This window comes from Perca fluviatilis, chromosome 7 (assembly GCF_010015445.1).
Source record: "Perca fluviatilis chromosome 7, GENO_Pfluv_1.0, whole genome shotgun sequence".
In the NCBI taxonomy this organism is placed as follows: domain Eukaryota; kingdom Metazoa; phylum Chordata; class Actinopteri; order Perciformes; family Percidae; genus Perca; species Perca fluviatilis.
In genome coordinates, this window is record NC_053118.1 from 41,641,798 (window position 1) to 41,654,297 (window position 12,500).

Genomic DNA, 12,500 nt, shown 5'->3' on the forward strand with positions numbered 1-12,500 from the left:
TTTTGGAGATGTATTTGGGTAAATATTGGAGATGTATTTGGGTAACTATTGGAGATGTATTTGGGTAAATATTGGAGATGTATTTGGGTAACTTTTGGAGATGTATTTGGGTAACTTTTGGAGATGTATTTGGGTAAATATTGGAGATGTATTTGGGTAAATATTGGAGATGTATTTGGGTAAATATTGGAGATGTATTTGGGTAACTATTGGAGATGTATTTGGGTAACTTTTGGAGATGTATTTGGGTAAATATTGGAGATGTATTTGGGTAAATATTGGAGATGTATTTGGGTAACTTTTGGAGATGTATTTGGGTAACTTTTGGAGATGTATTTGGGTAACTTTTGGAGATGTATTTGGGTAACTTTTGGAGATGTATTTGGGTAACTTTTGGAGATGTATTTGGGTAAATATTGGAGATGTATTTGGGTAAATATTGGAGATGTATTTGGGTAACTTTTGGAGATGTATTTGGGTAACTTTTGGAGATGTATTTGGGTAACTATTGGAGATGTATTTGGGTAAATATTGGAGATGTATTTGGGTAACTATTGGAGATGTATTTGGGTAAATATTGGAGATGTATTTGGGTAAATATTGGAGATGTATTTGGGTAACTTTTGGAGATGTATTTGGTTAACTTTGGGAGATGTATTTGGGTAAATATTGGAGATGTATTTGGGTAAATATTGGAGATGTATTTGAAAGATGGAGACAGATTAGAGCCCAAAAGGACGCAGAGTTGGCTAATTTCCTCCTGAACAGGTAGCTGAGCATTAGCTTCAGGCTAATTCATCAAGGCTACAAGGGACGGGCATTTTATGTCATTTAGTAACCGTATGTGTTGTGTATGAAGGTAAATATGGTGCAAAAGGTGAGAGCTTGTAGAATGTCCTTGGTGTTTCACATGTAAAACAATATACAAAAAGCAAACAAACCATTAGGGAAAGACATACAATATGGAGGACTTCCAGAACAAAAAATCAGAACTTGTAAATTGAAATTTGCACTTGTATTCACACACCTGTATTCTGAATTTGAAGTCACAGAAAAAATATTCACAAATGTGTAGATTGATATTTGCATGAACACAATGACAGCTGCAAACTTGTAATGCAACATTTAACTCAGGTTAATTTTCCATCACAACCACAACTCAGTGATTACAACCTCTGGAATCTGTCACTGCAACTTCACATATGTTCTCTCTCTCATCACCAAGAGGAGAATCTGTCTCTGTGTGTCCTCTCTCTCTCTCATCACCAAGAGGAGAATCTGTCTCTGTAACTCCACATATGTTCTCTCTCTCATCACCAAGAGGAGAATCTGCGCCTCCACTTTTCCAACACTTGTTGCGATGCATTTGTTGCTAAACTAATCAGTACCTGTGGACTAGGGCTGTGGAGCTCTGAGCCAACAGAGGGGGGAGAGCAGGGTCTCTATCGCCAGATCCGTCTGGCTTATTTATGTAGCATGGAAGCTTGGTGGAATAGCAAGCTTCTAAATAAATACCTTTTAATTATCTTAATACTTTTTAACAGCCAGACTGAAACACTGGCGGTGAGCTCCAGGTCCTGCAGCCACAGATGGACCGTCATCAGAGGGGATTGGCCAACGGAGCAACATTGCTATTATATTGCCGAATAATGCATCTCCTAACCGTCAATGCTGCCGAGAATTGCACCCAGGTAGCAAGGAAATGCTAGAGTCTGATAAAACATTGATGTCTCTAAACGTTCTAAAATTATAATCATCATTGATGAACATGACAAAGAAATGTATATAGCCTAGCTTTTAAACAGTAGCTTAATTTGCCTTATAAAATCATTATTTTTCCTTGTGGATATAAGTCTCGGCAGGATGTGGAACTTGACACGTGTTACCCCACTGATGACGGACTGTCTGGAGCTGCAGCACCTGGAGCTCACCGCCAGTGTTTCAGTCTGGCGGTTAAAAAGTATTAAGATAACTAAAAGGTATTTATTTAGAAGCAGGCTGGCTGGTTAGTTAGCTGGTTAGTTAGCTAACACTAGCTTGCCATTCCAACTAGCTTCCATGCTACATAAATAAGTCAGACAGAGTTGTCTGTTGATGTGAGAGAGCACATATGTGACGTTACAGTGACAGATTCCAGAGGTTGTAATCACTGAGTTGTGGTCGCGATGGAAAATGAACCGGAGTAAAAGTTGCATTACAAGTTTGCAGCTGTCATTGTGTTCATGCAAATATCAATCTACACATTTGTGAATATTTTTTATATTCAGAATTCAGGTGTGTGAATATTTTCTACGAGTGCAGATTTTAACATACAAGTTCAGATTTTACTTTCTACTTTCTACAAGCTCTCACATTTTGCACCATTTTTACCTTCATAGTTGTGTAGTGTGTGGTGTGTAGTGTGTGTAGTGTAGTGTGTAGTGTGAGTTTTGTAGTGTGTAGTGTGTATTGTGTGTAGTGTGAGTTGTGTAGTGTGTAGTGTGAGTTGTGTAGTGTAGTGTGAAGTGTGTATTGTGTAGTGTGTAGTGTGTGTAGTGTGTGTAGTGTGTAGTGTGAGTTTTGTAGTGTAGTGTGAAGTGTGTATTGTGTAGTGTGTGTAGTGTAGTGTAGTGTGAGTTGTGTATTGTGTAGTGTGAAGTGTGAGTTTTGTATTGTGTAGTGTGTGTAGTGTGAGGTGTGTAGTGTGAGTTGTGTAGTGTGCATTGTGTAGTGTGTGTAGTGTAGTGTGTGTTGTGTAGTGTAGTGTGTGTAGTGTAGTGTGTGTGCGTGTAGTGTGTGTAGTGTAGTGTGTGTAGTGTAGTGTGTGTAGTATAGTGTAGTGTGTGTAGTGTGTATTGTGTAGTGTGAAGTGTGTAGTGTGTGTACTGTGTGTAGTGTGTGTAGTGTGTGTAGTGTACTGTGTATAGTGTGTAGTGTGTGTAGTGTAGTGTGTGTGTGTGTGTGTGTGTGTAGTGTGTGTAGTGTGTAGTGTGTGGTCAGTTCTGGCTTTCCCAGGTAATTGTTTTTTTTTTTTTTTTTTTTTTTTTTTTCTCTGAAGTTGATGTTTCCCAGGTGAAGAATTCCTGCAACGAGCTGAAGAACTGCTTCCTGGTCCTCAGCAGACAGACCCACTACTGACATGGCCGCCTGGCAGACAGACAGGCAGACAGACAGGTTAACACACAGACCCACTACTGACATGGCCGCCTGGCAGACAGACAGGTTAACACACAGAGAGGCAGACAGACAGGTTAACACACAGACCCACTACTGACATGGCCGCCTGGCAGACAGACAGGCAGACAGACAGGTTAACACACAGACCCACTACTGACATGGCCGCCTGGCAGACAGACCGGTTAACAGACAGACCCACTACTGACATGGCAGATAGACAGGAAGACAGACAGACAGGTTAACAGACAGGCTAACAGACAGACAGACAGGCTAACAGACAGATAGGCTAACAGACAGACAGATAGACAGACAGGTGAACAGACAGACAGGCTAACAGACAGACAGGTTAACAGACAGACAGGCTAACAGAGACAGACAGACAGACAGGCAGGCAGACAGACAGGTTAACAGACAGACAGACAGGCAGGCAGACAGACAGGTTAACAGACAGACAGGTTAACAGACAGGTTAACAGACAGACAGACATACAGGCAGACAGACAGACAGGTTAACAGACCATAGTATCAGTGAACTCCTTCTTGTCGTCCATGTCCTCCACGGTGTAGGTCCCTGATTGGTTGAGGTAGAGGTAGTAGTCGGGGGTCGTGACCCCCAGGTTCTCCCTCTGCTCCGGAGTCGCCCCCCCCAACAGCTGAGGTCAAAGGTCACAGAAAGCACTGTTAAAACTAACCCTTTATAACACACATTCAGACAGACAGGCAGACAGACAGGTCACAGACAGGCTTGTTAAAACTAACCCTTTTTAACACACATTCAGACAGACAGGCAGACAGACAGATGAAGAACTTTTCTCTCTCTATGTTAAAATAACAGATTCTCATCACTTCCATTTATTAACCCAACACACAGAAGCGTCTTCACCACAGCCATCTCATCTCTAAACTACTTCTCCACAGCCATCACTAGGGTTGGGCATCGTTTGGATTTTAACGATTCTGATTCCAATCCTGATTCTTCCTTTTGATTCCGGTTCTCATCAATTCTCGATTCCGATTCTTTGAGTGGTGGAGTTGAAACTTGAAACATGCTTATTTCACAAATAAGAGGAAAGTTTTATTTTGATTCAATGCAGACGGGGCTTTTTCAATGTGAAATAAAGCCTCACTAGAGCACCGCTTACTGCGCTCCATGGCTGAAACACAACTAGCGCCTGGTCGCTACGGAAAACAAAACTTGCGCACGTTAAATTTGGAACCCCTGATCAGATTAGAAACCAAATCCTCCAAACGATTCCAATAAAGAAAATGGAATCGTAATTTTTTAACCGATTCCAAGTAGGAATCGGTTCTCGATGCCCAACCCTAGTAATAACTGGATCTCAACTCTAAGGTTCTTCTCCACAGCCATCTCAACTCCAAACTTCTTCTCCACAGCCATCTCAACTCTAAACTTCTCCACAGCCATCTCAACTCTAAGGTTCTTCTCCACAGCCATCTCAACTCTAAACTTCTCTCCACAGCCATCTCAACTCTAAACTTCTCCACAGCCATCTCAACTCTAAGGTTCTTCTCCACAGCCATCTCAACTCTAAACTTCTTCTCCACAGCCATCTCAACTCCAAACTTCTTCTCCACAGCCATCTCAACTCTAAACTTCTCCACAGCCATCTCAACTCTAAACTTCTCCACAGCCATCTCAACTCCAAACTTCTTCTCCACAGCCATCTCAACTCTAAACTTCTCCACAGCCATCTCAACTCTAAGGTTCTTCACAGCCATCTCAACTCTAAGATTCTTCTCCACAGCCATCTCAACTCCAAACTTCTTCTCCACAGCCATCTCAACTCTAAACTTCTCCACAGCCATCTCAACTCTAAGGTTCTTCTCCACAGCCATCTCAACTCTAAACTTCTTCTCCACAGCCATCTCAACTCCAAACTTCTTCTCCACAGCCATCTCAACTCCAAACTTCTCCACAGCCATCTCAACTCTAAACTTCTCCACAGCCATCTCAACTCTAAACTTCTCCACAGCCATCTCAACTCTAAACTTCTCCACAGCCATCTCAACTCTAAACTTCTCCACAGCCATCTCAACTCTAAGGTTCTTCTCCACAGCCATCTCAACTCTAAACTTCTTCTCCACAGCCATCTCAACTCTAAGGTTCTTCTCCACAGCCATCTCAACTCTAAGGTTCTTCTCCACAGCCATCTCAACTCTAAACTTCTTCTCCACAGCCATCTCAACTCTAAGGTTCTTCTCCACAGCCATCTCAACTCTAAACTTCTTCTCCACAGCCATCTCAACTCCAAACTTCTTCTCCACAGCCATCTCAACTCCAAACTTCTTCTCCACAGCCATCTCAACTCCAAACTTCTTCTCCACAGCCATCTCAACTCTAAGGTTCTTCTCCACAGCCATCTCAACTCTAAGGTTCTTCTCCACAGCCATCTCAACTCTAAACTTCTTCTCCACAGCCATCTCAACTCTAAACTTCTCCACAGCCATCTCAACTCTAAGGTTCTTCTCCACAGCCATCTCAACTCTAAGGTTCTTCTCCACAGCCATCTCAACTCTAAACTTCTCCACAGCCATCTCAACTCTAAACTTCTCCACAGCCATCTCAACTCTAAACTTCTTCCACAGCCATCTCAACTCTAAACTTCTCCACAGCCATCTCAACTCTAAACTTCTTCTCCACAGCCATCTCAACTCTAAACTTCTCCACAGCCATCTCAACTCTAAACTTCTCCACAGCCATCTCAACTCTAAACTTCTTCTCCACAGCCATCTCAACTCTAAACTTCTCCACAGCCATCTCAACTCTAAACTTCTCCACAGCCATCTCAACTCTAAACTTCTCCACAGCCATCTCAACTCTAAGCTTCTTCTCCACAGCCATCACAACTCTGAACACTCAGCTACGACAATAGGACTTCTTTTTAAATTAACTTTTTTATTGATTCCATTCAGCATTGTCCCATTAACATTTAACATCTGACACATATGTTCTCCACGTATACAGAGCACACAAATAGTTCACACCAGGGATCAAACACATAAAATTCACAATTAAACACAAAACTCAGTAGACTTGAATGAATGAATTGAATGAATTTATTGGTCATTGGTCATAACCAAAGGGTAGGGTCAGAAGCTTCAGCTTATACTTGACTTGACTTGAAATAACAGCAATAGGACTTCATCAAGCTCAGTGATTATCTGGCCTGTCTGCGCTGCATTTACACTTTTCCAGTACAACATGGCATCATGACTTTGCGTAAACATACGCGCCCACTTAAAGCCACGTGGTGTGTTACCTGTTGTATTTATCTTTCTATTTCGACCCATCGGGGTGTTTGTCTACGCTGTATACAGCGGACGCCAGTCTGCAACGCCACAGCGTAAAACACACACGCCACTTTCTAAAGCCACGTGGCATGTGTGTGTGTGTGTGTGTCTCTGTGTTTGTGTGTGTGTGTGTGTGTCTCTGTGTGCGTGTTTTGTGTGTGTGTCTGTGTGTGTGTGTGTGTGTACGTGTCTCGGTGTGTGTGTGCGTGTCTCGGTGTGTGTGTGTGTGTGTCTGTGTCTGTGGTGTGTGTGTGTGTGTGCATGCATCTGTGTGTGTGTGTGTGTGTGTCTGTGTGTGTCTGAGTGTGTGTGTGTGTGTGTGTGTCTGTGTGTGTGTGTGTCTCTGTGTGTGCGTTTCTGTGCGTGCGTGTGTACCTGGTAGTACTGAGTAAGTATAGTAGTATTCAGTGTAGTACTGAGTAAGTGTAGTAGTATTTAGTGCGGTATCTGTAGTACTGAGTAAGTATAGTAGTATTTAGTGTAGTAGTGAGTAAGTGTAGTAGTATTTAGTGCAGTACCTGGTAGTACTGAGTAAGTGTAGTAGTATTTAGTGCAGTACCTGGCAGTACTGAGTAAATGGAGTAGTATGTAGTGCAGTATCTGTAGTAGTGAGTAAGTGTAGTAGTATTTAGTGCAGTACCTGGTAGTAGATGTGGAAGCTTCTCTCTCCAGGGTTTTGGGAAACTACTCGACTTTTCTCCAACAAGAAGTTTGAGATTTTTCCTCCATCAGGAGCTCCGCCTCGACTGAACTGGATCTCAAAGTATTTACCCTGTAGTAGAAGTACTCTGATTACTTTATACATCTGTCTGAAGATAATTAAACCCTGACAGCAGAGAGTACACAGTATGTTCAGCAGTAGAGTGAGAGAGTACACAGTATGTTCAGCAGTAGAGAGAGTACAGTCATTTCAGCAGTAGAGAGAGAGTACAGTATGTTCAGCAGTAAAGAGTGAGAGTACAGTATGTTCAGCAGTAGAGAGAAAGAGTACACAGTATCTTCAGCAGTAGAGAGTGAGAGTACAGTATGTTCAGCAGTAGAGAGTGAGAGTACATAGTATGTTCAGCAGTAGAGAGTGAGAGTACATAGTATGTCCAGCAGTAGAGAGTGAGAGTACAGTATGTTCAGCAGTAGAGAGATAGTACACAGTATGTTCAGCAGTAGAGAGAGAGAGAGTACACAGTATGTTCAGCAGTAGAAAGAGAGTACAGTATGTTCAGCAGCAGAGAGAGAGAGTACAGTATTTTCAGCAGTGGAGAGTGAGAGTACAGTATGTTCAGCAGTAGAGAGAGAGAGTACACAGTATGTTCAGCAGTAGAAAGAGAGTACAGTATGTTCAGCAATAGAGAGTGAGAGTACAGTATGTTCAGCAGTAGAGAGAGAGAGTACAGTATTTTCAGCAGTAGAGAGTGAGAGTACACAGTATGTTCAGCAGTAGAGAGATAGAGTACACAGTATGTTCAGCAGTAGAAAGAGAGTGGGTTGGTCTTTCTGGCTCAGTACTAAAGTGGTTTGAATCCTATTTAAAGAATAGGGACTACTTTGTGTCTATAGGTAATTATACATCTGAGCATACAAATATGACGTGCGGAGTTCCCCAAGGCTCAGTTCTGGGGCCTCTTCTGTTCAACACAACTTTCCACGGCTCACTTTATCGGAAAAACAACAAAATAAGTTACCATAGTTTGCGGATGACACCCAAATTTACATAACCTTATCACCAGGGAACTATAGCCCAATACAACAATTAAATATGTGCATTGAACAGATTAATGATTGGATGTGCCAGAACTTTCTTAAATTAAATGAAGAAAAAACGGAGGTGGTTGTTTTGGGCAAAAAGAGGAACGATTGAAAGTCAGCTCAGCTTCAAACGACAATGTTAAAAACAACAGACAAAGCCAGAAATCTTGGTGTAGTCATGGACTCAGACCTGAATTTTAAAAGCCACATTAACATAATTAAAAAATCAGCCTATTATCACCTTAAAAATATATCAAGGGTTAAAGGACTTATGTCTCAGCAGGATCTGGAAAAACTTGTCCATGCTTTTATCTTCAGTAGACTTGACTACTGTAACCGAGTCTTTACAGGTCTTCCCAAAAAATCAATCAGACAGCTGCAGCTGATTCAGAACGCTGCTGCTCGAGTCCTCATTAAGACCAAGAAAGTGGATCACATCACTCCAGTACTGAAGTCTTTACACTGGCTTCCAGTGCCTCAAAGAATTGATTTCAAAATACTTTTACTGGTTTATAAATCACTAAACGGTTTAGGGCCAAAATACATTTCTGATCTGCTACTACACTATGACCCACCCAGACCTCTCAGGTCGTCTGGGACAGGTCTACTTGTTGTCCCCAGAGTCAGAACTAAACAGGGGGAAGCAGCGTTCAGTTTTTATGCTCCACATATTTGGAACAAACTCCCAGAAAACTGCAGGTCCGCTGCAACTCTCAGTTCTTTTAAATCTAAGCTAAAGACCTATCTTTTTGATGTTGCTTTTCTTTAAATAATCTATTAACTTTAATTTCTTATACTGCACTGTAACTTTTATTCTTATACTGCACTATCAATTTTATTCTTGTCTTTTAATGTTTTTAATTTGTTTATTAATGTTTTTAAATTGTTTTCAATTGTTTTTAACTGCTCTTTAATGTTTTATGTAAAGCACTTTGAATTGCCCTGTTGCTGAAATGTGCTATACAAATAAAGCTGCCTTGCCTTGCCTTGCCTACAGTATGTTCAGCAGTAGAAAGAGAGTACAGTATGTTCAGCAGTAGAGAGTGAGAGTACAGTATGTTCAGCAGTAGAGAGAGAGAGTACAGTATGTTCAGCAGTAGAGAGTGAGAGTACAGTATGTTCAGCAGTAGAGAGAGAGTACAGTATGTTCAGCAGTAGAGAGTGAGAGTACAGTATGTTCAGCAGTAGAGAGAGAGAGAGTACAGTATGTTCAGCAGTACACAGTAAAGCAACAATAGGTCGGAGTCCCTTTCTGTTAGAAGTATTCTGATTACTTCATAAATCTGTCTGGATTTAGGAATGAGAATAATACACAGTAAGCAGTTCTTTGTTTACTATACTCACAAATCTGCTGGAGTTGTTGTTGCGGACAGTTTTGGCGTTCCCGAAGGCTTCCAGCAGAGGGTTGGACTGCAGGATGATGTCTTTAACATGCTGAAAACACACGCATGTTACCATGGTAACCAATGTTGGGCAAGTTACTTCCAAAATGTAATATATTATAGATTACTAGTTCCTGTCATTTGAGAGTAATTAGTTATATTACAATATTACCGTCTCTGAATTGTAATGCGTTATGCACTACTTTTGAGTTACTTTCACCAAAATAACAGTAGAAGTTTGACTTGGCAGCTAGCTCGTGAATTTCACCACCGGATCAATAAAGTCTCCTCTTTATCCACTTTAATACATCAGAGATTATTCATAATATTTTGTATAATTAATATGAATATGCAAATTAACTAAAGCTATAAAATAGTTAAGTAAATCGTACAATAGCCTACTTGACTCCGAGTTGTGATTAGATTAAACTTTATTGTCACTGTGTGAAGAGTACAAAGACAACGAAATGCAATGAATTTGCGTCCAACCAGAAGTGCAAAAAAGCAGAAAAGGGCAATATGATATACAAGTATAGACAGGACAAGAGATATAGTGCAGTGTAGACAGTAGTGTGCAGTTGGTTAACAGAAGGTGGTTTAGAGTGATATAATATTAATATTAATATGTGCAGTGTATTAGCAGTTACCTTATAAGAGCAGAATAAATATGGCTATGTAATATGAACAATGTATGAACAACATAATATGTGCAATGTAGCAGCAGTAGTGTGCTACTAGTGCTAGTGGTGGAGTAGAAGTAGCCTAATAGCCTATTCTGTATTTGGTGTTGCCTTTTTTGTATTGCGTGTTGTCTTTGTAACGCTGCAGAACGGACAGAGTCCAAAACAAATTTCCCTTCGGGGACAATAAAGTACATCTTATCTTATCTTAATAAGTAGGAGAAAATTAAAATACTCAATTAAAAGCACCTTGCAATTGAATTAAAGCAGCCTACGGTATAGTTACTTTCCACCGCTGATAAAATGTAATGATATTACGTGTAGCGAGACTAAACATTAATTCCTGACATGTTCTCTGTCAGTTGCTCGGTTACATTGCTGTCGGCACTGATAGGACACAGATGTCCCTAGCCTACCTTCTCTGGTTCTGGTTCTGACCACAGGAACACTGACAGGACACAGATGTCCCTAGCCTACCGTCTCTGGTTCTGACCACAAGGACACTGACAGGACACAGATGTCCCTAGCCTACCGTCTCTGGTTCTGACCACAAGGACACTGACAGGACAGAGATGTCCCTAGCCTACTGTCTCTGGTTCTGGTTCTGACCACAAGGACACTGACAGGACAGAGATGTCTCTAGCCTACTGTCTCTGGTTCTGACCACGGGAACACTCACAGGACACAGATGTCTCTAGCCTACTGTCTCTGGTTCTGGTTCTGACCACAGGAACACTGACAGGACGCAGATGTCCCTAGCCTACCGTCTCTGGTTCTGACCACAGGAACACTGACAGGACACAGATGTCTCTAGCCTACTGTCTCTGGTTCTGGTTCTGACCACAGGAACACTGACGGGACGGCTCGCTTCAACACAGCGTGATAACTCCTGAAAATAATGTCCATCTCGTAAATGTATCTGTCCCTGCAGTCACCTCAACCATTGAATCCACCAACAGGAAATAACGCTCACAGCTTTTTTTTCTCTGCCGAAATGTTTCGCGGTGTTGGTGAATTCTTAAAAAAAAAAAAAAACACCACAAAATGTTGCGTTAAAATGTGTTGTAACTCGTGTTACTGAGATTGTAACGGGTATAATATTACCGAAATGTAATAAGTAATGCGTTATATTACTGCGTTACAGCAAAAAGGAATACATTACTGTAATTGCGTTACTCCCAACACTGATGGTAACAGCAGTAACAACAGCAGTAACAACAGCAGTAATAACAGCAGTAATAACAGCAGTAACAACAGCAGTAACAACAGCAGTAACAACAGCAGTAACAACAGCAGTAACAACAGCAGTAACAACAGCAGTAACAACAGCAGTAACAACAGCAGTAACAACAGCAGTAACAACAGCAGTAATAACAGCAGTAATAACAGCAGTAACAACAGCAGTAACAACAGCAGTAATAACAGCAGTAATATCAGCAGTACTCTGAGTACCGACCTGGACTTTGTCTCCTCCTCCGGACACTTTGGACACGTAGCTCATGATGTATTTGGCAGCGACAGTTTTCCCTGCTCCACTCTCACCGCTGACAGGAAACAGGAAACAGGAAATGATAAAGCTTATAGTTAGGGAGTGAGGAGTTGCAGCGTTCGCCTAGACCAGCAAGCTAAAGACAGTCGTCAGATTCATCTACCAACCCTTATAGAGCTGGCTCAGGTTTGCCTTGGACAAGCTCTTAGTTATGCTGTTATAGGTCTAGACTGCTGGGAGACTTCCTTTGACACACTGAGCTCCTCTCTCCTCCCTCTTTCCATCTGTGTGCATCCATGTCCCAGAAATGCTTGTTACTAACCTAGCTCTGGGGAGCTTATTCCCCGGAGTCCTTCTCACCCAGCAGTTTTCCTCAGATTAGGATGGCACCTAAATCACGGTTGCAGCTGTCGCCATGGTCCTGCTCCACGCCCTTTTATATGCCCTGTTATGCTCTGCAGTGCTCTGCTATGCCGTGTTACGCCCTGCTACACCCTGCTACGCTCTGCAGTGCCCTGCTATGCCGTGTTACGCCCTGCTACACCCTGCTACGCTCTGCAGTGCCCTGCTATGCCGTGTTACGCCCTGCTACACCCTGCTACGCTCTGCAGTGCCCTGCTATGCCATGCTACACCCTGCTACGCTATGTAGTGCCCTGCTACACCCTGCTACACTCTGCAGTGCCCTGCTACACCCTGCTACGCTCTGCAGTGCCCTGCTATGCCATGCTACGCTATGT

General features: G+C 42.1%; 1 protein-coding gene across 1 annotated transcript in view; it reads right to left on the reverse strand.

Annotated features, from left to right (window-relative positions):
- myo1eb (myosin IEb) overlaps positions 1-12,500 on the reverse strand; it is a 45,806-nt gene that overhangs the window by 26,889 nt on the left and 6,417 nt on the right. The window contains 6 exon segments of the mRNA XM_039806895.1: positions 1,171-1,193; positions 3,017-3,126; positions 3,674-3,808; positions 7,108-7,239; positions 9,555-9,644; positions 11,729-11,816. Of these exon segments, the coding sequence (XP_039662829.1) occupies positions 1,171-1,193; positions 3,017-3,126; positions 3,674-3,808; positions 7,108-7,239; positions 9,555-9,644; positions 11,729-11,816 (578 nt within the window).